This window comes from Botryllus schlosseri, chromosome 11 (assembly GCF_051294905.1).
Source record: "Botryllus schlosseri isolate E-star chromosome 11, Bs_hap1, whole genome shotgun sequence".
Classification (NCBI taxonomy): domain Eukaryota; kingdom Metazoa; phylum Chordata; class Ascidiacea; order Stolidobranchia; family Styelidae; genus Botryllus; species Botryllus schlosseri.
The window spans coordinates 18715495-18743444 of record NC_137246.1 but is presented as its reverse complement, the minus strand read 5'-3'; the positions used below and the strand labels follow the sequence as shown (position 1 = coordinate 18743444).

General features: G+C 42.5%; 1 protein-coding gene across 1 annotated transcript in view; it reads left to right on the top strand.

The window, feature by feature from the left end:
- Positions 1-27092, top strand: part of LOC145450926 (thrombospondin-1-like) — an 81734-nt gene extending 54642 nt beyond the window's left edge. The window contains exons 2-26 of the mRNA XM_080329415.1: positions 12910-13030; positions 13811-14400; positions 14809-14914; positions 15853-16097; positions 16168-16261; positions 17680-17844; positions 18182-18358; positions 18580-18753; positions 18824-18991; positions 21345-21518; positions 21577-21707; positions 22390-22492; positions 22547-22701; positions 23472-23585; positions 23653-23775; positions 24290-24449; positions 24509-24627; positions 24686-24824; positions 24909-25004; positions 25073-25300; positions 25365-25561; positions 25625-25699; positions 25939-26036; positions 26095-26234; positions 26603-27092. Of these exons, the coding sequence (XP_080185541.1) occupies positions 12982-13030; positions 13811-14400; positions 14809-14914; positions 15853-16097; positions 16168-16261; positions 17680-17844; positions 18182-18358; positions 18580-18753; positions 18824-18991; positions 21345-21518; positions 21577-21707; positions 22390-22492; positions 22547-22701; positions 23472-23585; positions 23653-23775; positions 24290-24449; positions 24509-24627; positions 24686-24824; positions 24909-25004; positions 25073-25300; positions 25365-25561; positions 25625-25699; positions 25939-26036; positions 26095-26234; positions 26603-26622 (3840 nt within the window). The 5' untranslated portion in view covers positions 12910-12981 and the 3' untranslated portion in view covers positions 26623-27092. The remainder of the gene's footprint in view (positions 1-12909; positions 13031-13810; positions 14401-14808; positions 14915-15852; positions 16098-16167; positions 16262-17679; positions 17845-18181; positions 18359-18579; positions 18754-18823; positions 18992-21344; positions 21519-21576; positions 21708-22389; positions 22493-22546; positions 22702-23471; positions 23586-23652; positions 23776-24289; positions 24450-24508; positions 24628-24685; positions 24825-24908; positions 25005-25072; positions 25301-25364; positions 25562-25624; positions 25700-25938; positions 26037-26094; positions 26235-26602) is intronic.
- Positions 27093-27950: the final 858 nt, after the last annotated feature.

The following is a 27950-nucleotide window of genomic DNA, read 5'->3' as shown; positions in this document are numbered from 1 at the left end:
ACGTGACTAGAGTTCAGCGCAATCCATTAAAAGAGCAACAAGCGATGTCATCTTGCCCTTTAACTACAGTTTAATAATACGACCCGGTAGCAAAGCGAATATTCTAAACAGGCAACCTTACATACCTTGAATTCCAGCAATCATAAACGCACGCACACTAGTATTATATATTATAATCCCTCGCTTCAACATTAAATATCGCTCCGACCATATTTGGTAGGACAAATGGTTAAACATAATGAAAGGTGGCTTCGATACCACGAAAAGAGCGACCGTTCGCAAATAGATTCTTTTTAGAGCAAGATTTTAAATCCTAGCGTGCGGTCAGTAAAGCGCAACATAACATCTACCATAACCATAGCAACGTACCGGCGATTTTTGACGCATTAACATCAAAAGTTCTTGATTTTAGGAACAAAAGTTCATTCGTCAGGATTAAGCGTGTACGTTATATCTCATTCCATTGTAATTTCTACCACGCGTAATCTGAGTTATCGTTATCGAGATTCAGTCGCATCAGTCAAAAGTGTCGGTAACAACAATGTCCTTCGCAAGTGGTGCACCAACATTCCCGAATGTGATTCTGTGGTAGAATACAAATAGATATCATGAATCCTAATCGAATAAAGCGCTAGCATTTGAGTCGTGGACTACCATCGGAGCTTATCTCGATTGTGATGGCTTGCCCAGCCCTAGCTGTATGGAGGGATGGCGATTTAAATCTACTGACATGTTCTTGGTACGAAACGCGACGGCGACGATTATGAATAGTACTCTTGCAACGCTAAAGCATTGAAATAGGTGTACATACCACTTGTATGACGCTAGCGTTGCGTTGACATGATCGCCAACTCATCCACTGACATCTGATACCGGCTATACCAAACAGATACAAGAACATTCGAAACAGATCGACTTGTGCGATTCTCATAATCCTGCGGCGAGCTTGGTACAAGAGAAAAGTGTGGTGACTGACCTCGCTTATTTGCAAACCTTGCGGTGATTTTTTTTGGAATCCAAACTTTAGATGGATGATTGCATTTCCGTCTTCATTGAACGCGTGAATGCGCTCTTTTGATTCTCCTTACACACACCAAATTCACAATATCCTAGTCCGAATAGACTCATTTATTTTCAAATATTTTCGGTGTAAATTAAACACAAACCGACTTAACATAAATTAATGTACGATCTTATTGACCTATCACCGATTAGTTTTCACAGTTGCACGTGAATCGGGTTATCATTAGGGCTGGGCACAATGATTCGAGTACTCGAATCTGAATCGAGTATTAATTTTAATGATTCGAGTCGAGTAGTAAAATACGATTTTTTCGAGTACTGAAATTATACGCCCCTCGCCAGGGAAACTTAATTTATCGGCGAGAATTATAGTTTCGATGCTAATTTTCTCTGTTGAAGCCTTGACACCTTGATTGGCGGTATCGTAGCATACGAAACATTTAGTACAAAGCTACGAACGTTACTGGATATAGCACATTTCCGTAGTCATGACCATCTCACAACATTGTCACCAAGTGCAATGAAATCAGTATGGTCGAAAAAATACCATAGTATCTTCAATGTGATGAATAGCATGCATTACGTTCTTTGCGGTGGCGTAAAAGGTACATATTTGAACTATGACATGTTACATCTTGTTATGACGTCATAATGTGGGATACTCGATTACTCGACTCGACTCGAAGCATAACACGTGATTCAGAATCGAATCACTCGAGTACTCGATTTTGCCCAGCCCTAGTTATCATGTCATTTGAATAAAGTCGAGAAGTATCAGGCCATCTCGCATCGCATAATATTGAAAAGATCTGATTCGAATCGATTTTGATACTATGAGTGGAGAATTTTTTGTATTTTTTCCCATCGAATTCTGGTTTGTTAATCCTAGACGTCGTGGTTAGAAATCTAAACCATAACTTTAAATTAAGCTGACCGTGACATCTGTGTTTCAGGTAATGAAGGATACAGCAGTTTCACGAACTCGGGCGACAGATGCGAAAATATGTTTTTGAGGTGTTTACAATGTATATCTTCAAAGAATCCGGCATGTGGTCAAGTCCCGTTCAGCAAAATAAGCTTAATCCATCGTTATCGATTTGTGACAGACACCTACGTTTCCTGTTAAGTTTTTCAACACAAATACATTGATTATATTGGTTGAAGATTTCATGTGTTTGTCATATAGCTTCGCGCATGTTTCAACCAATCGCATCGTCGCGACCAGTCATGATGAGCCTAATACACGCCGTTCTGAAGTCTGAAACCCCGCATGCACCCTGCTCTATAACCGGAAGTACAGAATCCAATACATTGCTCGTGTTTACGACAGCACGATCCATTCTATACGTCAGTCAGATATAGGAATATATCGCAATGTCTAGTGATTTTCGCTAGCGTAATCGTAATAATTCTATAATCAGTGGTTCCATCATTTTTATCTATGGACCGTATATCTATCGACAATTATAATTATGAATTCGTAGTGTGGTTTTCCAAACTACCAAGCTGGCCAATAACAATGCACTTGTTGGATGATTTTCGAACATCCAGTTTTCCCCTTATAGAAGTACTGTTTATGAGTGGATTGGAAAGCAATTTTTATACTCATCATCATTAGTATAGTTTCACGGTAATATCTGTACTTGGATACTTTTTTACTATGACGGCTCAGAATAATGACAGGTTGTGTAATGCCATGGTAATGATATGGCGCATGACAATTGATTAATTCATATTTATGTATTACATTTCGATAACTCAATCACTAAATTTGCGCGGACGTTGATCTGAAGAATAAAGTTCCATACAAGGCAGCTTATCCATAGCAGTTATCAAATGGCGTGTTGACAGTAGTAAAGGATAAGGGGGATCTGTGCTTACGGCTAACATAAGAAAGTACACTTCGTAAATTGGGAATAGACGGCTTCAATCAGCTGTAGCAAAAGCAACTCCCGTCTCAAAGTTAACGCCATCCATCTTATTCCGTATTAGACGCGAATCACGTGTAGCCTATGTCGTTGGGTAAATACTCAATAGCGTACGGCAAAAAATGGATGATTCATACCTTTAAAAATGGAACGGAAACCGCTTTGGGAACCTATATACAATTCAAGACTAGCTTGGTCGTCTCCATTTCTATCCTATTCTATAGCATTTTACACATCTACCATATAAGGCGTAAACACCAAAAAGGACTGCCTAGCGTCTAGCGAATGGCTCAAGAGATAATCACAAACAGTCCCTGGAAGTACGACTCTTGGTATAAACGTATTTTTATACAACGTTCACTACCTATTTTGGATCAAGGATATGGTATAGTGACGTCTTATTTCAGACGCACTAATAGAAACGTGCATTGTTGCTGAACACGTTTTGGACCGACCCCACTAAAATGGACGGTTGGACGGTCACACATTACCATTGCTATGTGTGCAACATTGGATTGCGGCCGAACGAAATTGTCAGAGCTCAGTTCATGAATCCATACGACACAGCAGAGCCTCCAGATCAGTGTTTCTTAACCTTGTCGCCAGCGCCCCCAAGGGGCGATTTGGATTTTGCAGGGGGCGGAAACGCTCAGGGCGCGATGTGGGGGGCGTTGGGCTCAAGTGGGCGGTATGAGGGGCACTGAAGAAAAATGGCGTCCCGGTAGAGGGTGCAGTTGGGACTCATGGATATATAGTTATATGAATATATAGCCGCACTACGCGCGGAATATCTGCCGACTATGTCTGCAACATGATTCGGTGAATAAGTGGTTTATTATTAGTTCATATAAAATTGATTCCACGTACTTTTAGATCACCAATTCCCCGTTTAAATACTCCCGTCACGCTAGCTCGGGCCATTTTCAACAACATGTTTCGAACAAGGTAGCATATCTCGCATCGCCCAGCGTGTCGAAATCGAAGAAAGAAGCACTGTAACACATTTAAGAGTGAGAGCGCTTTGTACACCAAAGATGCTTTGAAGCTTTATGGTCAAAATGATTACCTAAATTAATTTCATTTGAGAGCTGCAAGATTAAAGCTTCGGAATATTTCTTCATCGTATGATAAATAATGATACCGTTTAGTGTTGTGACCCACAACCTCACATGAATGTTATAGATATAATATGGGTTGCTTCATCCAAGTCAATAACTATGGATGCAGTACCAAATTCAATATTAGCAAGCAAAGATCTCTACCACATTCACAGTGGATTTACTCAAGTCACACAAAGCAATAAAATAAAGCCCGGTTACCTTCCCGTGTTGCCAATCGCAGATGTGATTTCGGGATATATACTTGTATGGGCTACATCGGGATCGAACCAGATGGTATATGGGACTGTAGGCTACCCGATGGTTGTAACAACCTTGACACGATCCCGAGTATAGCACATACAATTATTGTATCGTTAATTGATCGAGGGTCCTCGCGCGCGATTCAAGCTCGAAATACTCCTAAAAGTCCCAACCCGAAAATGCCGACCGGACCTAAACCTATTACCCATTGCTTTTTTTTTACTGTATACAGTCCTCAACATATATGGGGGGGGGGGGCGCCAGACTTTAACAATATTTGAAAAGGGTCGGTGGAGGAAAGAAGGTTAAGAACCACTGATCCAGATTGACATTTGAGAATTTTATCAATCAGCCGTTCTTATGTAGTAATTTACCAGCGCTTTAAAGACTGGGTGTAGAGGCCTGAAATCTCATCCTTGGATTTTCCAAGCTTGATTGTATTGGACAGGCCGAAAAATCCCCAAGGTCCCGCTTTGTAAAATTATGGGAGGCGGCTGCGAACCTCTAGATCAGTGGTTCCCAACGTGGGAGCTATCGCCACCCAGTGGGCGATGTTGAGAAACAAGGGGGCGAAAATACCAAATGGGCGACAGGGGGCGAAAATGTCAGTGATATCTATTTAATTAACACGGACAAAAATAGACCTGAACACGGTTTATTCTGCATATGACGCGAAAAAGGTCAACCAAACAGAAAGGAGACCCGGAAACCGGGTTTCCGTCGAGCACTTACTCCAAAAAAATGATCTTCTTCTTAGTCATTCACCAGCGATGAAAGTTAGGTGAACAAATTTCCCGTTTGTGTGTCGTATTTTTCGGATCCGTAAATATTGAGGCGAAAATTTGTGTCGAGCCTGATTAGGGGGCGATGAGTCGAAAAAGGTTGGGAACCACTGCTCTAGATTAAACGACTGCTCAAAATGCAAAATAAAGTTGGCTACTTTTACGGGATAATTTGAAGCACACAATCGCGCTAATTGCTGAGGGTCTCTAAACTCTATGACGATAAATTCCACCACATCACGAAATATAATGATACATTTGAGGATTCTACAATCCAAGAGCTAAAAGTATTCTCACATAACGTTCCACAACCGGTGTGGCCACTTTCACAATTCGAAATAATGACGTATACTCCCTGATTTTACAAGGAATCGTATACACGTTGCGCGAAGTTTGTGATCACTTCGTCTCCCAATTGCCAGGCGGTCAGGACACCAATCACTCATGTAGTAACGAGTTATAGCGTCAACTATATAGCATTAGGCGACTGCATTAGCAATGCCGCACAGATATACCGGTCGACCGGCCGCGGAGAGCGTGCTTTCCGAATCCATATCCATTCATTTGCAAACTTTTCTGCACGGTAGAGTTTCATACAATATTTGTTTTCTTTCTCCAAGGACTTCAGTCACGTGACCTTGACAGAAAACAGGCGAGCAATAGCGTCGCACTTGACAGGTTCACTACACCTCTGGTGTATGCGACAAAATAAACTAACCTCCGATAATTCAAAATACTTGAAATTTTTTACAGGGCTTCTCCAGGAATGTCTATTTTCGATGCATGTTATTGCGGCAGAAAAAAATCCTGCTAATGGGATCATCGCAGTAATTGTGTTTTGGTGAGACCGCGATTTTGAAATATCAATATTTTCTTTTCAAAGAAACCGTTTGTTTTTGTCGTCACAATCACGCACGCGAAGGACGGCAATCTCATACTGCAGCAGATTCCTGACGAAAATATCTTCTGCAGATAGCTGCCAAAATCGTCTCCTCTCCTCTCTGATTGCATGAATCTAACGATGAGAGCAAGGGCGTAGCCAGAAAAATATTTATGGGGGGCGAAAAATTCGATGAAGTAAATCAGTGCTTTTCAACCTTTTTGAGCTCAGTTCGCACTTTTTTTGTAAAATAAATTTCATTCGCACAAACTAATCGAAAAGTGTTATACAAAAAGAAGATGAAGATAGGCCTATTTAACAATAATTGTTCAGATGTGCAACAAATAAACGAACCAAAATTTTTGGCCGCGGCCATTTCCTTCAGAACGCAACCGTAATGGAGCTGCAATTTATTGGAATTTCTACAAGACCAGCTGCCGCGGCTGCTTAACCCGTTACATAACACGATATCGTCACCGTCGCAATTGCTCGACGCGATTAGGCGGTCACGCAGAGAACGAATTTTAGATAGTTGTCAGCCGATGTTATGAACGAAATGGGTCTAAGTTTCGTTTTCTGCGTGACTGTCTTATCGCGTCGAGCAAGTGCGACGATGAAGACATCGTGCCATGTAACGGGTTAAGCAGCCGCGGCAGCTGGTCTTGTAGAAATTTCAATAAATTGCAGCTCCATCACGGTGGCGTTCTGAAGGAAATGGCTGCGGCCAAAAATTTTTGTTCGTTTTTACCTTCAATTTGAGACCACATCATTTTTAGAGCGCAGTGCCCCTTTAAAATCTGTTCTGCACTTCTATCCAAAATATAGCGTATTTTTCGCGAGTGAAAAATGCTTGCTGGCAGAAACCGTTTTTGGGAGCTGACACAAAGGTCCCTCGAGGCTCCAGTTTGTCGAAAGAAAGAAAAAACCCACGTGTTCGTGTTGAGGCTTTTGCCTTATGTCTTTTGAACATAAGGTGCAAAACAATCAAGGAGAGTAGGTACATTAGAGCTCGCTACCTGATGATACGTTGCTCCAACTTCTGTCTCGCAAGTTTATGAGAAGAGCAAATAACTCACGATACTTTGTGTTCTACTCTACTCTATCTACTCTATCTAACTTGAGAATTCATGACAGTTTAATAACGGTAAAGCAGCTTTTAGACTACCACCGAAATCTAAGTTTTTGTGGCATCTCGCGATCCGAGCCTTAGCTATGAAAAGGATTTTTTTTAATATTACAGTTGTATGCTACGATTTTACTGGCATCTATGACATGCAGAACAAGCACACCACAATTCCACCCAACACAGCTCTACAAAACATGTCTGACGCACGCGATTCCAAATTAGGGCGAAATAAATTCCTCTGCATATCGCAGTTGTACTACTGTCTACTCAGATTGCAAGAACGGGACTATTCCGTGCTGACCACGGAGCATATCCAATCCATCTCGAAAGGTTTGGCCATCCAGCATCGGTCATTTTTAGACCGAGGGTTTGTCGCCGCTTATGTTTTTGGTGCCGCATTTTATCATCGGTTTGTTCGCCAAAACTTTACGATTACGTCTTCATGTGCCCCAATGCAGAAGAGGTTGGCCTCGAAATGAATGAGTCTCATAGGCCTGGACTCTCTCGTTGCACACCCCTACACTAGTTGATCTCAACGGTCGGACAAATCTTATCATGAATTCTCACGATAAAGCAATATTTAATGCGTGTCTCGCTTATTGGCTACAGTACCCAACACAGTGATCTTGGATATGTAAAAACGATCGCAGGATTCTTTGCAATAGATTCAATGAATATTACATACATATTAACAGATAGCTCTGGCACCGTGTCGATCCAAAATTATAACCTTTGTGGTCCATACTTTAATAACCCTTGAATGGGGTACAAATTTGCGTTACAGTAACTTGCAAACGTGAGTCTGTAATGATGGTATTTACTACTATCCTCGTGCCTCGCGCTAATCGAACAGTTATTACGAAAATATGTTGATTGTTTAGCGAAAGAAAGCAGAAAGTCAATTTGATGTTATTTTTCCAGCTTGTCGCAGGCTCAGACGGGCTAATATACTGTATGTCTGCCACTATAGAGATTATAGATATCTATATACTGTCACTACACCAGCTTCCAAATCCGGCTTTTGGTTACGTAATAATTATAGTGTATGAATATTTATTCAATACGGCTTATGAGAGCTACGATTAGTGGTGCGCCGTATTAAGCTTTTACAATTGCGTCGCAACTACAAATGTTACATTGATTTTAAATTTCCTATTAGGTTTATTTGAATTTACACGTTAGAAAAGTTAGGAATTAATCACGACTTTCATTCGCACTTGATCCGGATTTTCATTCGCACCGTTCGCACCACCTTCGTCATTCGCACTGAATTTTTTTTCATTCGCACTAGTGCGAACCGTCACACAGGTTGAAAAGCACTGAAGTAAATGACCCCCCCCTCCCTTAAAGATAAGGAAAAAATAGGTAAAATCGATGGACTTTGGCGCTTATTGGATGATTAACACAACGTCAGGGGCAATCGTTATATATATTCCACTCACAGACGGATGTGATCAAATGATGATTGTGGAAAACCAGACGACAACACTTTCGCGCGAAGCGCGCAAATTTTTCATGGTTAATGAATGAAATTGGTTCATTATATTGGTATTTGCATATTGCAAATACGTTTTCATTATCAGATTTACCGGCAGGGCTGATAGAATTGGTGTCATCAAACATTCAGGGGGCAATTAATTATACATCTTGAGCTATATGTTCATACCACACGGCAAGACTATTTAGAGTTTCTAGAGCAGGGTGGCCAAAGGGCCACATGAGACTTACGAATCATTGCGCGGGCCACTTGAATGTTGATGACCTTATTTAGTCTTCCGATAGGAGCGTACCGGATAATAGGTAAGAAAACAATACTTATATTAATACGCATCAACATCAATGACAATTATGATATGAAGACTTGGAGTGGATCCCGACCTAGCCTCGCGAAATATTGTACATTATATAGCCATATACGACGATCTGCGAAAATGTGGCTGGCCCCTGGCTACGCCAATGCGTCGGAACTCGGAACTGATATTTTAGTCGGCAAAATCCCAAATTTCGCGGTCAGGCTGATCAAATTTTGGTTATTCGGTTTTGGTGATTTATTTTTTGATAATATTAGTAATTTCGAGAATTAACCCGCGGGCCTCTCAAAACCTTCTCGCGGGTCACGGGTTGGCCACCCCTGTTATAGAGGGTGGACGCCGGACGGGACAGTTGTCATTTATTGCTGTTACTTCATGACTTGCGTAGAATGCTGTCACCACTCAAGAGATCGAGCACACGCAAGGTCGTAGCCAGAAAAAAATTTATATTTATTTTTATTTTGTTGGGGGGGGGGGGGTTATGACTTTAGGGGAGCTCTCCCGTGGGAACATCTCGCAGAACCGTACATCCTGCCATAGGCAATTTCATCACTACCCTTTATACATACGATTCTTAGACGCACACACACACACATACTCTATGGAAGCTTCCAGTTGCCAACTATAGCTTGTATTATAGGCGGTCGTTGCAATGACGAGCCCAAATCGCTGACATAAAGTGATGAACAATCAGTGTGAATTTCGGCCCTAGTTGCGCGTTTTTTAAATAAATAAAGAATTTGATCACTAATATTGGTACGTCCATATGAGCAAGTGGTGTCCATTCTTATTACTTCGTTGAAGCACGGTTTGGGCGTAACCTCTGGTAGAGATTGACGCTACTTTAAAGATTGAAATTGCTGATACATACCAGACCAAATTAAAAAACTCCTTTGATCAGACTCGTTCAATTTCAAATTAGCAATTTTTAACGGAATGTGATGATATTTTCCTGTGCCAGTTGCGTTTATGTTGGAGGGGTCTGATTGCAGGGACAGGATCATTAGGTGCCAGCCATTTAAGCACCCATAAATCTATATCGAAGGCTTCGGAATACATGGGTCGGTTTTATGGTCGTCAATCCTTTTGGGAGCGCACTTTGCGGAGTCGCATGTAGCCTACTTTATATATCTTCGTGAGTCCCGGAACGGAAGTTGCCGGAGCTAACAGTCCCCAACCCCCATACTGAACTGACACTCCTACAGACTCAATCAACCCAACGACCTCGGACTACTCTAGTGTATCTACTGGTACTGTTGTATTCTCATAATTGAGAATGCAGCTAAATTCAATAATGGGTATTTGCGGAATAATTTTTTATCGTGATATCGATAATAAAATCAAGACATGAATGGACACTAAATCGCGCGAAGCGCGAAGAAAATTTTTAGGTTGCATACATTTGCCCCAAAATTCTCTAATATCTATTGATTTTACGAAAATTTTCAAAAAATTTGGGGGGGGGGCGACCGCCCCTTTCGCCCCCTCCTGGCTACGCCAGTGGATGAGAGTTGACATAAAAACCCGTTTTTACCATACTTCACAACTGCGATTGAATTAGTTTCCTCAAATTTTGTGGTTCGCTGTGTTCGAGCTTCCACAATTTTACAAATTGATCAAGTATGCTACAGTATACATACTTTATATTTACTTGGACTTTTTCCTAATACTAATGCGACGCAATATTTATTGCGTTTTACTAAATCGATTCGATATACAGACAATTATATGCAATTTGCCGCATACCTTAGAGGATACCTGCAGCTATTGCTATCGCCAAATGGTGAGACACAAACAGACTAGTGATTTTGCTATAGGCTATGTATAGCAGTGTACGGTTCATGTTTTGGGGCTCCGGATCCAATCCAATGAAATTCGAATCCTGATCCTGCTGATTCACGCTGCTCTAAATTCAGGATCCGGATCCGAACTCATTCTGTTCACGTTAAGGCATCAATTTATGTTCGTTCAATCATTTCCTACATACGCTTTGGCAAGATACTAAAATTTGCTATCCATTAGGTCTATCTTGTAAAAGTGTGATTAATTGTGGACCAAGGAGACCAAGGAGTAAGTAAACAGAACATTGACTTCACATAAATTATAAATTTAGATTGTGTTCCTGACCGGGTATACTTCCGAGAATATGCGCATCAGTATTCAATCTTGTTTCCTAGAGAATCAAAATCACCATGCAGTACATCGCTACATCATCTATCTATTCGACGAACACGAGCTCCCCCATTTCAGACTTAGCTTACCATAGGTAGGCTATATAATGCCTTATTTCCCCGCAGCGTTCAGCGACCATTCCCGGTCCTATGTACAATATTGTAAACATTTTGTGGTGTCGGAATCCCAAGAAAGGGCTAGTTGTTGGCACTTTGCTTCCTCAATATCAAGATTCCGACCTTCAGTTTACAAGGCCGTGAGGACATACCATGTCTACGATTGTCCTTTGGCAGAGACGCACGATCGATGTTGGAATTACCAGAACAACCGAACTGATGCGTGAACTTTTTGATTTCCAGTTTTCTCGTTGACTTGTATTGTATTGTAGGGTTGCATTTAAAATCAATTTAAAACAAACATGTCTAAAATATGGCCCTTGTTTAAAAAATGTTTTTTTCAGCCAGGACGTCACGAATCTTTAATTGTGACGGCACAGTGGGTTTACATTGCAACTTCAAAATATAGGGTAAATTTGGCTCCTTTAACGAACAAGGTTTCCGACCCCTGTAATAAACGGACAAAAACATCTTTAACCAGGACTACATAATTATGCTGCATTTTTACGGTCGGCAGTCTTCATCACCAGAACATCCCTTTCGTATCAATGCTCTATCGACGTGCTGTCTGTTGAACGGAAGACGATTTTTATCACTTTAAAACACCATTCGCTTTAAATGCAATCCTACATATACACCAAATCTGTTAAAGAGTCGATCGGTTCGTCGCGGGTGCAGTTAGAGATATTTATATCGCAGCATTTCGTACTCACGCGATACATATTTTCTCGAATATCTATACATCAATATTTTGTATCCGTATATAGTAAAAAGATTCACAGACGTCCGCAAGAATACGAATACGCAAAGACTCAATGTTCATCATGAAATTCGTGTACTGGTGCAAAAGACCTGAAAAGATGATACGCACCACTTTGCTTTGTTGTGTGTGACCATTAATAATAATAACAACAATCCATTGTAAAATGGTGACTGCAGATCTTGGATATACCGCGATGTAAAGTGTCTTGTCATTGACTTATATGTTGGCACTGGCAATTTTCCACCATATCAATTATTAGATTTCGCACGGGATACGGTAAGATTTTAGCAACAACACTTAGGCATAGCCAATGTCTACAGCCCAAATATAGTTTGAATAATTTATCCAAGACATTGATGGATTCGTGATGAGACGCCGCGAATCAAAAACAATCAGTACCGCACGTTAACTTTCGGGTCGTCGTCTAAAATTCGTCGAAGATTGCAAGAATATCGTAAATAATGATTCAAGTCACAATTCCGAACCGTGACTAATGGTATCTGTTGTTTTCAAGAAGAGAAAACGTCCACAAAACTGCATCCGAAAAGTATATCAATCAATGCCCATCACAATTCTGAATCGGGGTATTTTCAATGATGAAATACACCCTCTGCGATAAAGCTCATGTCTCGCGCTTATGCCTCCAACTTGTCGAAGGTCGGCCATAGGAGGAGACTAAAGGTGGTCACGAGAAAAAAGTTTGCGAAGCCCTAGTATACATTCTACTATTCATATGCCACAACCGTTTTCTCTATTCCTACGTCATCGCCGCGTAAGTATATAAATATACAAACCCGCAGTTGACACAGTCATACGCGATTGAGATTCATCGCGTCGACGAGGCAAAAGAGGTTACAACGGAATGCACGGCAAAGGCTGATTTGGGATTTCACATCAAATCACACATATTAGTCCAGGGACTTACCTCTGATAATGAATATTTCCAGCCTATTTTCTATTATCGTATGCGAACCAAAATATACATTTAGAAGGACTATAGATCGACGAAAGTGCCGAACATGAAAGTATTACGACCGGTATTAGCCTTGCTTTGGTTGGCTTCAGCCTGTAAGTATTTGTTTGCTATCGAATCTACTTGTGCATAAATAAAGCATGTATCATGAGCATTGGCATAAGTCGCAACTGAAATTGATTACATTCTTTTTGTTATGTGATCAGTCGCAATGTTAAAAAGCCCACGACGGAAATTGGATTTGTTGAAATGATCTTTGAACTACAGATGTCACTCAAGTCACCCGCCCGTCTAAAGTTTAGTCGATGGGTGGCAGAATAAATGGAATTTACCAAAGGCACAGCTATAGAGAGTTTATTTGATATTTGCAACGTTAAAAAGATATGACTTTACCAGCCTAAGTATATAACCTGCATACCAACAGAGCCGCTGTAAAGTTTATCAGATTTATCGCCCTTAATATGACATTTTCGTAACGGTCACTACTCAGCACTCAGTTTTAGCCAATATCCTAGTGACACATGCCAATCGCATGGCATAGCGTTGCCAGTCTTTACGAGGGTACTTTTCCAGCAATGATGACACTACGGGAAGACTTGTTTGTTTCGTGCCATTACCGTGAACAAATAGTAGGAGTATGTGAATGTTACGCGGCCATGAAGCCCATTGATTACCATCACGCACCAAATAGGATAGAAGTCACCAACGCCCGCTAAGAACCGTCGCATCGCGTGAGAAAATTACTAGATTCTAGCAGACGCTGTCAAGTAAAAAATGTCGTGCCCGACATTATTTTCTTTCCGCGACAAATATTATTGTTGCCGCTATTTTAAATTGCCACTCCCGAGAACCTGTACAACGGCATATATTTACAGGTGCCGACCTATTCGGAAAGAGCCACGACGTGTTCACGATGACTGGGCTGATCGAAAAAGTCGAGAGGTCTTCGTCGAATTCCATCAAGCGCATTCCCAGCTACGACGAATTTCTGCCGGCTTTTAAATTCAGGCGACCGAGCTCCGCTTTGGAGCTGACAGCGTCAGACGACGAGTTGACACGACTCTCCGAAGCAGTATCCGAGAGTAACGGAGAATTTATATTGTTCATGTCGTTGCGAAATGATTACGACAGGAAAGGAACTGTCTTGTCGATTACACCAAAAGACGGTTTCGACGGCACTGACGACTATCTGGAAGTTGTAACCGATCCCGTACATTCCCGACTATGGCTATACGGATCCGCCAACGGCCAAGCAATCAAGATCCCGTTCAAAATCCCGAACATGCAAGAGCAGACATCATGGACTCATTACACGCTTGCAGTAACGCGAAGCGAAATCAATCTGCATCAGAATTGCGCGCACGCGCGGCGAACCACCCTACCCGCGCCTCTGGATCAAGTTTTTGATGCCACAACGCATTCGCTGCATCTCGCTACGGGATACCGAAAAGCTAGAGACTTTAGGGTAAGGTTTTGCGTTTGTAGACGGCGCGCTTTTCATTTCCAGGAATAGATTCGTATATGCTTGTTTAGCGTCGAGTTGGTCCAATGTTAATGGACAAGGATTGATATGGAATCCAAAGAGGTTTCCGGAGTTACGTCACTCGGCACGCCGTATCAACGTACCTAAAATACGATTCGAATACGGGTGTTCGCTTCCATACATTCATAGGTTATGTATACTAATCCATTTACCGTGCCATTTCTGTAGAAGCATGGATTTGGTTGGTTTCGATTCTATCTTATTCACTTATGATTGCCAGTGACAAGAATTGTAACCCAGTGCTCTTAAGAGATGCCACTTTGTGCACAAGAGATTAACTCGCGAAACGATTATTACGCTCCTGTTGCAATGACGATGATTCTCTTTCAGGGATCCATCGGTAGAATGCGATTTTACGTCGGCGCGGAGGTATCCGAGATTTTGGCAAGCGAGATACAATGTCCAGTAAACGTTGATGGCCATCAATCACTTTCGGGTAAGTGAACGAACAACATCAAATGCAACGTGATTGACGTTGTCGCTTTTGTTTACCGCGTGCTTACACGAAGATACCAACGCGGGCGCCGTAAATAAAAACAGCTCGTTCATGAGACAAAGCGTATCCCATTTCGGCCGACAGACATACAACAATTTAAGGAATGTATACCGTTCAATCGACCCCGTACCAGCAACGACAAATATAGATCAAACAAAAGGCTGATATTCGTAGAAGTAGATTGATTCCAGGTCGCGTAGCGTATATACCACGAAATGCACACAATATGCGCTACGTAAATATGTGAGAAGGTCGGGTCCTCACAATACAAACACGATCGCTTTGAAGTGAACCGATAACAAGCATTGGTAAACGTTACTACCGATACTTTCTCACCTCAAGAATTTGCCAAAATAGACAACACTCGCGTTGCTTAGTTTGGGGTTTAAAGGAGCGGGAAAATAATTTTCAATATTGACACTACCATAATTTATCACAAGGGAACTAAATGCAGTATCGAAATAAGTTCGCAACTACAGCGTTCCAAAACACTTTCAAAGTAACGGTATGACTTGGAACGTTCTTATCAGAATAACCGGGACTCGGGAATTTATGGTTCGCAGCTCATGCGTGTCTCGACGATTGTACATTTATCTAAAGCGATCACATATTCAATACTTGTTCCTGCTCTTTATTTGTATAAATACCAGGAAATCCAACGAAATCAGGATACAAACACATTATTCACACGGTTTTCAGATTGCGGAAGTTTATTCCAACATTAATTATATAATTGCCAACAGTTCGATTAGGTCACAAAGTGAGGAATTGACTTCCTGTATACTTGAGCTTTCCACTCGTCATGTCCCTTCGCAAACGCATGCCAAATACTGATCTAACTTCATGCTTCGTAACAAGACCATTGTCAACCACTCCAGGTACCACGAAACGGACGAAGACCTTCGAACCACCAATACAGCCGGTTGATGGAGTCTGCGGCATGACGTGCCACGACCTCAAAGAGTTATCGCGACGGCTGCCAGCCCGAAGCGGCCATCCCTCGTCCTACTTCGCCGGCAGCCCGCCAGCAACAGTAAACATTCCCGGATGTTGGGACGACACGACACGTCACGACGACGGGGACCAATGGAAAAAGGACGATTGCCAGACGTGCAACTGCACGGTACGTAACTCTTTACGCATACAGGGCTTCCATGGAAATAGCAACGAATAATTTATCATTTCCGGTAAAGGCCGGCAAAATAAGTTGTACCAGAGAGATTTGCGAACCGCTCCATTGCATCGACATCGTACGCGTGGAAGGCCAGTGCTGTCCGGAATGTGCAAGTGAGTCATTCGGAGCTTGCTGTTAAAACGGCCGACCTTTTGACGCTGTCATTCAAGCCCACGCTTCCGTAATTCGAACACCATTACGGTACACAAATGCAAGCCAGCCACGCGACTCGGCTGATTCACTCATTCAAGTTCGCGCAAAACAATTATACTCGACGGGTGTTATCAAAACTCATTATGGAAGGGAAAACAGAGTGTCATATTTCACATCCTGGTGCAGACAATAGAGCCTCATGTATCAAGTTCAGTTCTTAAAATCACAAAGTTTCGTTGCTACTTGCGTCTCTTCCGGCGGGACGAAGTGTATCGGAATTCCTTCCGACAAAGAAAATGCAAATAGAATGTACGATCTGTGCCTAGTTATTCCAAATATTCGAATTACTGAAATTCCAGAGCAATGTATATGTCTTAGATATATCAAGGCAACAGTAAATAACCGAAACTTGACTATCCTCAAATAATAATTTCTAGAGAAGGTACCAGCGTATCATGCCCATTTTAGGTTATTGTAAGAACGTCGCGACGTTATTGTTGACGGTGTCTGTAATACTAATTTTCAATGTCAAACCGTATACAGCACACGTCACGATTATGCTGGCAATATTTATCGCATAACACATCTGATGTGAGTCGGCGTTAAAGATCAACCACAGGCATTCAAAGAAACAAAAATTTCACAAGTTTTCATAACAGAGAATGCGCCCGATTTTCGCTTCGGGACCGCGACGCGAACTTCTGTAGTTTCGCTCTCCAGCGATGCATATATTTTGAAATTGACCTGATATGGTGAACTGACCTTGTACGGGAAAGAGGTAACAAAAACAACTGTTTGGAAAATCACGTTGATTGCCGCGAGCTGCGCCTCAATTCGCTCACATGAAAGCGAGGCGAATATAGGTGAAAAAGCCCGTGACAAATTCAATCAAACATAAAAGGTTTTTTTAACGCAGGTGATTAGCGGGGGGTTCGGGTCACGGCTGAGGTAATGGCAGATCTATCACCATCAGGTGTTTATGCCTGCTAAGGCACCGGTTCTGAGTTGTCATATTGTAGCGAAGTGTGTCATTCAGAGAATTCAAACAACCTCGATAATTGACTTACGCTCTTAGGCGTTTGTTTGTTGGAAGTAATGATGTCATGTTTGCCTTCGGTAGCTTTTTACAAATATGAGTCAGTGATAGGATATCGCTAATATATAGAGTAGCCTACATTCCACCGGCAATGTTTGCGAAATGAATTGGAAAAACATTCTCGGTTCATCCTCGCAATACGCCGTAAAAAATGTCAGCGAAACTTTTGAAAAAATCGAAACGTGAATCACCTGGCTAAATCTCATCGATAAGTAATCGCCGACATTGCAAAGGTATGAAGTGTTTCTTTATTTGCTCATGGCATCGCATCTCTTTCGACAGGTGATGCGGACGGGTATTCGCAATGGTCGGAATGGACCCCGTGTTCTGTTTCTTGCGGAATAGGCCAGCAGCAACGAGGACGGGCCTGCGACCAAGTCAAATTTCAATGCAAATTGAAAACCAAGGAGTCCAGAAACTGCGTTATGGATCCCTGCGATCGCAAGGGTAATGACCACAACATTGCGTCATACCATACCATTATACACCCGCTGGCGGCGAGTAGCGTAGCAGTACGATCCACCTCTGATATGCGATCCGCACTAGTAGTGTCTTACAAGATCCTAGAATGAAAGCGGGCCGTCCCATAAGTCTTCAGATCATTCATCATTAAGAACAAGGATGTCGAAAGTATGAATGAATGAGAGAATAGGCTAAATATTCGAGAAGATATATGAATTGAAAATTGCTTCATATCTTACTATACGTGTGATGTGGGACAATAGTATAGTATATATACCAAGTATACCAAAAATAACAACAACCCGTATATCTGTATATTCAGTGAAACTTGACGGCAAGTGGTCATTCTGGTCTCCATGGAGCGCTTGTGACGTCACATGCGGCGACGGCTTCGTCACCAGGATTCGGGAGTGCAACGCACCATCGCCGCAACATGGCGGGCGGGATTGTGATGGAGAGAGGAGACAAAGCAAGCCTTGCAGCACGAAGCGATGTCCAAGTAAATAGATTGACTTATATAAAGACAAACGTGTTTTTAATCCTTCTACACGCGAGAGAGCATTCGTGATCGATTGACAAGAAAACTTGACCGACTTGATATCCAATTTCGTTTTAACTCTTCCTCGAATTGACAGACCACCAGAATAGGCAACCGCTTCTCATTCCAATGTTGCCATAGTCCCGGAATTGTAATAAACACTTAGACGATAAACATTGCAGTCAACGGACAGTGGGGACCATATTCGCCGTACTCTCAGTGCAGCACTACGTGCGGTGAAGGAACAAGAACCAGAACCCGACAATGCGATAACCCACCGCCACAGTTTGGAGGGAAAGTGTGTTTCGGAAGTGACACTGAAACAACCACTTGCAACGACAGACCTTGTCCGATAAGTAAGAGTAAAAATACATTGCTAAAGGAGACGTGAGCATCTGTATGTTCTTTTTATTAATTTTCGTACAGACGGTCGGTGGTCTCCGTGGTCGAAATACGGGCCGTGCAGCGTATCTTGCGGGCACGGACAGAAATCGCGCAATCGCGTTTGTAACAACCCTGCTCCGCAGCACGGAGGAGATGAATGCGTCGGCGAGTCGAGCCATACAAGGAAATGTAAAAGCATTCCGTGCCCAAGTAAGTACAACGTAAACAGACGCGCCGTTACAGTTCACAACGCTTCGATTACAACAAGTCTAGACCTTTCCGCGCGCAAATGTGTACTGTATACATAGGCGCCGACTTACGAGGTTACGAGGTGGCGCAGCCACCTCGTCACCATATTTACGAGGTGGCGGCCACCTCGTACGAAATGCTCAAACGCCCAAGTTGTTTGTGACCAGTAATTAGTAATCAGGCGAATCGATGCGACCTCCTTAGAGACGTCTTAGTTATTTATACGTGAAACCCCGTCATTTTGAAATGACCATATTAACTCCAATATTCAGTTGCAATTCAATAATTTTGTTATCAATATCAGTGTTCCGTGCGCCCAATTTGCGAGAGGCAAGTTTTCAATCAGCGCGAACAGTCTGTGATGATATCCCGCTGAGATGGTCGCGAAATTAGGTCAATCATTGTCGTGCGCGTGGCAATCGTCGCCAGCCTGATTTATCGCATCTCGAACAAGCCTGATTCCGCTGGCTTGAACAATCGCATCTGCAATAGGCCCAGTTCAAACTATATCATCGCTTGTCTGCGCAATCGCATCTGCATTGGCGGCTTCTGCCTGGTGTGCACGATATCATCGTGTTGATGATTATACGGCATACTCGTATGATAAGCTTGTTGACGAGTCAGAAAGTGCTGTTAATTAGCGACTCTCTGATCGGCCGTGAACAATTAAATACGCGCGGTTATCAATGCGTCCTACGTCTTATGTAGCATTGGCGACGATTTGCGCAAGTCAAAATGTACCAGTTTATTTGGAATATGTGCTACAATGACGCCGATTTCAGGTGGTTCAAACCTTTCCTCTTTTATAACTCAAGCCTTATCACAGCTTCTGATGGTTATGTTCAAGTATTAGCGGAAATCAATTACGCATGTACTTGTACGTACGCACGCGTCGCACATGTTTGCGGACATTCGATGTCATTCAGTTTCGCGAAGTCACTCTTTAACCACAATCGCTAATCAGCATACACTTAACTGCAGTTTATCCAAGCTATCGCTATCGGGAACTAGGAGCCAAAGCATGGTAGGACCGAGACGCGGTAGTTAGGCTAGCGATATCTTTCGTACTAGGCCTATTGCAGATGGGATTGTGTAGGCCAGTGATGATCTCGTGTGCACCAAGCCAATGCAGATGCGATTTTGTGAGCCAACGATGATATCGTGCGCACCGGGCCTATTGCAGATGCGACGGAATTAGGCTTGTAGGTGACGCGATAAATTAGGCTACCAACAATTGCCGAGCGCGGGGCAATGACCTAATTTCGCAATTATCTCAGCGGGAGATCGTGCCGCGTTACATTGTGCAGTGCAATGCGTACGGACGGATCTCGCTTATTGTCGACACGCCTTTCGTTAATTGGCCGCGCGTAACACTGATAATACGACGGAATTGCAACCGAGTATTAGCGACGGAGCGCTCATTTGAAAAGGGCGGGGTTTCGCGTTTAAGGAGGGGGTTTCGCGCTTCCAAAGGAGGGGCTTTCGACCCCCGAAACCCCCTGGCTTCGCGCCTGGATGTACTCAAAAATGCTTAGCGAACGTAAATCGGGAAATGCACCAATGCCGCCAAAATCCCTGTTTTAATCTGCAAACAATTGCCGCGATGCGAGCTTCTCAATGCGAAGCCAGAAACCGCACGAGACAATTGCTGATTAGCTGCGCGATGTCACGTTTGTAATCATCATTATTGTCGGTTCGAAACCTCATATTCGAGAGTTGTCGTGTGTTACTTGCGAACTTGCCAGCCCAGTGCGTGGTGTATTTCGTTACTCACACGACGCATTGCGTGTTAATAACATTGATGCAACTTCAAATTCTCAGTGACGTAAATTCTGATTTTTGTTCGATGCATTCCGCCTGATGGAATGCATCGTATACATCGTCGGACGAATGATCGTACCGTTTTAAGATTCCACTTAATCACTCGACTGCATGGTTTGATAATAATGAGTGCAGAGTCGGTATTAAAACGTAACGTAAAACGCAAATGGATAACGCTGATCAATCAGTCAGTCAGTACACCAGCGGCATGTAGGAAAGTGCGTTTTAGTGGGACGATGACGTCATCGACACGGAACAATTATGACGTCACAAGACTTCGCCACCTCGTAAAAAAATAAAAGTCGGCGCCTATGACTGTATATATATAAATTTACATACATATGCTCTCATGTATTCTGTTTCATAAATTACAAACTTGCATGACTTTGACTCGTTGAAGCAATATATTTCGTAGAAAATCCTACCTCTGCTGGATACGATATCTTAAAGATGACAGACAGCATTCTTAAACTACGTCTTTGTATTTCAACAGTCCATGGCGGATGGGGTCCGTTCACCCCGTATTCCGAATGTTCCGCTTCTTGCGGCGGGGGTTACAAAATGCGCACGCGCGAGTGCAACAACCCACTTCCGGAAAACGGCGGTAAAGACTGTGGTGGTGACAAATCCGAGGTGGAGATGTGCAACGAGCATCCTTGCCCGATAGGTGAGTGATTTTCGTGGTTAGGTAATCCTGTTATCCCGTTAAACCCTCATATTTACAGATACGTGCGCATTGGAGAGCCCCTGTTATCCGGGAGTCACATGCACGCCATCTGACGACGGTTCGTACGAGTGTGGAAATTGCCAGTCGGGAATGCAAGGCGATGGAAAAAACTGCACTGATATTAACGAGGTAAAGGCATTAAATTCATATATTTTAACGGTATTAAGCGCAATATAATGTTCCCAACCGATCCCCTTCTCAATCATTTACTTCAACACGCGCGAATACGGTGTAATCCTAGATTGGGAAACACGTACCACATAAAAGTTGCGAGGCGTCCTTGTAGCATTTCTAGTGTTAAATGATTTATCGCCGACCCTGATATTTTAATGTGCACCATAATGAATAGATGCCGTGTAAGGTAAAATAACAGGTGACGCGCAACACGACAACAACTATGAATAGACTTACAGTATGGTTTCCTTTTTGTATAATAGACATGGCGTACTTTATCTGATCCGCTACAACCGCAGTAACAAGTTCGTGAATCTTCTATAAAAAATGTGGGTTGTCGAATAACGTATGCAACGCTAAAAGAATTTTCGCGATATGTGATACGTGGGCAAATCGCATTCCGCGTATTAAATGATCGCGATAAGTGACACGGCATTCGACTTTCAGGTATTTCGCTAATCTCTGGGATTGAAGCCGTCCGTTTATTTGTTGGTTGACCGCAAATCCTGATATTAACCAGAAAATGAAGACTATAATCCCAGATTGTGCTAAACAAATAAACAAGCGCGCAATTTACAAAATACGATAATGAATTCTTAAGACTCCCGAATATTGACATTGCCTTTTCGAATTTCAGTGCAAATTGGTGCCAGACGCTTGTTTCAACTACGAAGGCAGACACAGGTGTCACAATTATCCAGGCGGATATTCCTGCATGCCTTGCCCGACCGGTCACAAAGGTACCGTTGCTAGTATACCTATGTAGAACAAGTTTCAACGAAATGGATTTTCAGGTGATACCCCTGCAGGCACTGGCGTCGAGTATGCTGTTGATCGCAAGCAAACGTGCGAGGTTGTGAACCCATGCACCGACGGATCTAATCCATGTCCCACAAATGCCGAGTGCGTCTTTTTGGGTATTGCGATTAGCCCCCCGTACACGTGCAAGGTATGTATAAAACGCGACTCTACATACCGCGAGACTTACATATAGGGTAAAAACGCGAATACCAGCAAATTACCAGCGGAAAAAGCCTTGGCTGTGAATTATACTCTCCAGTTCACTGAGACCGGAAACTGACTCTAGTAGCTCATCCAGTATACCGCGAATACCATGCAATACCCACTTGAACATCTGAACCCGCGGAATTATTTATAGTCATGGCAATATATAGCAATAATATAGCATATTTATAGGCTAGCCATAGTCATGTAGGTGACTTTGGAACCAGCTCAAGTCGGCAGATTATGGTCGAGTGGGAGAAGTAAATTTCGAATGTGACATTGATGCTATTTATTCTCATCGAGTAGGCCTTCGCATTCCGATTATTCACATTATCATATGCCACCTGCGTAGTGCGGAAGACAAAACAACTTGTATTTGCGAACCCATAGGGAAAACCTTTCGGACGTTGAAGTGATCAATATAGAAGTCTCGAGAGCGGCGGCGGGTCGGTGTTAGTTGAAACAGCTTTAATCGGCTAGGCGGAGGGCGCATATCTCATTTTGTAAACTTATAAGGCATTCATCGCCCTACAACGATAAGCACTTGGATCGGAATAATAGCATACTTGAAGGTTCGATTATGTCGAAACACCATTCGACCCAATCGACATTCTCAATGCACTTAATCACCATCGAAATTCTATGGGATTAAATGATGCCGCACGGGGCTCTAGCCACCGGGCAACTGAATATTAACCAAATTCTTTCGATCAGTGTCATCCCGGATTTTCGTCCTGCGACGCATGCGGCGGATTAGTATGCGCGGAAGACTCAGACTTAGACGGAATACCTGATTCGGAGGTCACGTGTACTAAGGATGGAGTCAATGTGAGTTTCATATTGTTTATGGGAGTTGATCACCGAAAATAACAAGATTTCTATTCTCACGTAATAGGCCACCTGTGCCAGAGACAATTGTAGAACGTTACCGAACAGTGGCCAGGAAAATGCGGACGGAGACGAATTGGGAGATGCTTGCGACACGGATAAAGACAACGATGGCATTCTCGAGCCCAAGGTAAGCAGTCGATGCATTATTTTACCACCACCCCAGATTACGGACATCACCATGCTTCTCCGATTCCCAGATGTGGCTAGTAACGGATTACGTCTACTTTTTCGGACTGCTTTAATAGGTTTTGCCTACACGCATTACTTATTCAGGAGGTTATGTTTTTGGCCTACTTCCAATTATACTTAACAACTCAACAATGCAGTCATCAACGAATAACTGCAAAAAGTATGGGACTCTTCGACTTTTTTAAACCACTTACTTGAATGCTTTTCAAAGCTTTCATCTCCATCTTCTACTTGGAATGGTTTTAACATGTCCTGATCATCGCTACTCTTACCTGTAATTGAGGGGAAATTCGTGGTATCAGTTCTACTTGAGCAGCAATGCCGACTACTCTGGCCACTTATATGATGATTTCCATATATATTTCCTTGAACTTGTATTCAATCAAATGAGTCTCATTTCCCTAAACCGCATACGCCTGCCATCACGCTAAAATCCGAACCATTTTTATTAGGATAACTGTCCTCTGATCTACAACCCATCTCAACACGATTCCGATCGTGACCTAGTCGGCGATGTGTGCGACAACTGTCCGTTCCTGCGAAACGAAGGCCAAGTGGACACGGACAACGACGGAACGGGCGACGCTTGCGACAACGATATTGATGGCGATGGTACGTTAACCGAGCTACACGAATACACGTCATGCTGATATCATCGGCTTTTCGTATAGGTATTCTAAATGAGGACGACAACTGCGTATACGTGAGCAATGTAGATCAGCTTGATAGCGATGGCGATTTTGTTGGGGATGTGTGCGACAACTGCAAAGACATAGCGAATGCTGATCAGGTATCTCTCACGCGCAATCACGCCGGAGAATTTGTCTAACATCTGTACCTTTTCACAGGCAGACGCAGACTCTGATCGCGTTGGCGACGCATGCGATACGGACGAAGATAGAGACAACGATGGCATTCAAGATGACTTGGACAACTGTCCTTTCATAGCGAACAGTGGCCAGGCAGACCACGACGGCGATGGTTTGGGTAATAATATTGCTCTCACTACTTCAGATGCGTATTATAACTCACCAACAAAACGCTGAATACCTTTACTTTTTCTTGCAACAGGAGATGCTTGCGACCCAGATGATGACAACGACGGAGTACCGGATGGCCGTGATAACTGTCGTCTTATTTCTAACCCTGATCAAAGGGACTCTAATGGTGTGTGACCGAAACGCCTGCATTCATTGCTTTTCTTCAATATTTTACCCATTCACACATTTTTTCAGGAAATGGACGCGGCGATGTGTGTGAAAATGATTTTGACGGCGACGGAGTCTCTGACTACGAAGATGCGTGCATGGATAACGCTCAAATTACTAAAACCGACTTTACGAAATTTGACAAAGTAAAATTAGATCCGCGAGGTGTCGCACAAGTAGATCCGAACTGGGTGGTCCGACACAGAGGGAAGGAAATAGTACAGACGAAAAATTGTGATCCTGGCCTAGCTATCGGTATGAATCGAGGTGGTGTCTATTCTCATCGAATACGCTTCTAACCGATTATAACTCTATTTAGGAAACGATATGTTTGCTGGAGTTGATTTCGAAGGCACCTTCTTCATAAATACGAATAAAGACGACGATTTCGCTGGTTTTGTTTTCGGTTACCAATCTTCGAAACGTTTCTACGTACTGATGTGGAAACAAGTTACGCAACAATACTGGAAACCTTATCCAAGACAAGCCCATGGTTACGCTGGCTTACAGCTGAAGGTAAGCAATCATAGACGACGCTGGTTCTGGACACGTTATAATCGAGACTCGTTTCCTCATCAGGTCGTGGAATCAGTAACAGGCCCAGGCGAGCACCTGAGGAATGCACTTTGGCATACAGGCGACACTGCTGATCAGGTATAATGACTGCCAATGATAATGACTCAGATATACTCACAAACATGACATAGGCCTATAAGTACATTAGGTCGTGAACTAGATCTATGTACACTTGTACAGTATACACCCAACAATAGAGGACCTAAGTTGACGCATGCCGCTCTTTGTATACTTGCCTTCTTGATTCTACTTTTTTCATGTTGAAGTATAATCTTGGACCGACTTTAGCTAAATTTCGCATATTTTCATTGATTCAGGTCAGGACGCTATGGACCGACGAAAAGTTCCAAGGCTGGAAGGACTATACAGCGTATAGGTGGATGTTAAACCACCGACCTTCTACTGGAGAAATAAGGTAAGTCGGCCGATATCCGGTTTAATTTCATCCAACTTCACCGGCGTTTACTTCCCAGGATCAAAATGTACGAGGGAAGAGATCTGCTTGTCGACTCGGGTCGAGTTGTCGACAAGACATACGCAGGCGGGAGAATAGGAATGTTCGTATTTTCACAAGAAATGGTTTTCTATTCAGACATGGATTATAAATGCAATGGTGCGTGAGATATTTTTGTTTATTCTTGCTGTCACGCGACTACCGCGTTGTGCGTTTGAAGCTCTCGCAATTACGTTGGAAGTAGATTTTTCACCAGGTCCTTCGAAATCTGTGTCTGATTCCTTAAAGCGCACTGATATAACTGAGAATTAGATGGATGAGTGTTGCACGTAGCCGTGAATGGACCTGGTAATTGACGGGTTCGATGAAAGTCAACTCTGAACTCACATTTGTTCATCATAATATCATAATTGTATCATTTTCTTGCTACTCGGTGTTCTGAGTTGACAGGAGGCATAAGTAGAGACCTATACAGAACATAACACATATACTCCCATTTTCAAACTATTCACACATAAATTTTGCAGATTCTTCAATGAAATCGTAACAAGGCTCGGTTGAACCCGATTATTTATCCGACGAAACTGAGACATACGGAGTCTCGTCCGACACAACACCATCCGCCGTACTGCGTACATGATGAGCACAAACAACACGAATGTATTCAGCAACAGACCGACAGCTTGTCCTTCGGAAAGCGAATATTGTTACTGAATTGTCGACTCGCTTTGACACCGATGCCAGGGTCACTGTCCATTCTATTTTGAAATTTTAGACGTACGAAAGTTGTTTTGAGTAAAAGTACTTCGTTAGGCATGTTTTTACGATTGTTGTTTAATAATTTTATTATCTCTATTTATGTATTCTCTGCATTCCTTCACATTGTGTTTTAAATTTGAGCGCATTTTACCTATACCGCATTTTATCGCGACGTTGATCGTTTCTGCCGCGTAATAGCAATACGCCAAAGTCAGGATTCGTTCCTATGAAATACACATCAACCAAGATTTGTGCAAATCTGACCTGGTCGCTGGTATATAGTCGAGGCGCAGGAATCAAATGGTTTTGAGAATACGAGATGCGTTTGATGGCATTACGGAGTCCAGCGTTAACGTCCAAAGATATGAAGTTCCTCGACCATCAGCGGCATGAGCGCCTTATCAAAAATATGCATATTCAAGAGCAATGTGTGGTCGAGTATATGTGACAAATTAAATATGTCATCAAATCTTGCCGAAGAGATGAACAGGTGGATGGTACAATGGTCAACCTGCATGAATGTCAAACTGAACGTTTAGTCTGTGGTTCCCTGGAATCACATTAGTTGTTACATATGAATTAAATTATTTTATTTTCATTTATTAATTTTTCTTCATTAATGATGAATCGCGTTACTATTTTATTATGAATCACATCAGTTGTTACTAATGAATTATACATAAGCTCTTCCAGGATACCATACGTTTGCTGTATATACCATAACCAGAGTCAACGAATTCAGCGTGTTCGCTTGATGAAATACAACTTTAATATTCAACTGTAAATGCACACTAGCAACAATATAGCCAACAATTGCAAATATTATTAAATAAAGTGACGCGCAAAGAAAAACCGCACGAATGAGACCCACATTTTATACCCGAACCCAGATTCAGACATGATATAATCGTTCCGACTATCGGCCAAACGTGACTCGATCAAAACAAGAATCGGGAAATTCGAGTTTGATCAGAACCATGAAAGATTTTATTCTGACTTTTCAAATCGGAAATTCTATAGTACCGAATCTGCGTTCAACGATAGGAACCAACAATTTTTACCGCAATGGGATGCAGAAATTGGGTTATCTCGCAGGCTTAGCGGTAATCATGATAA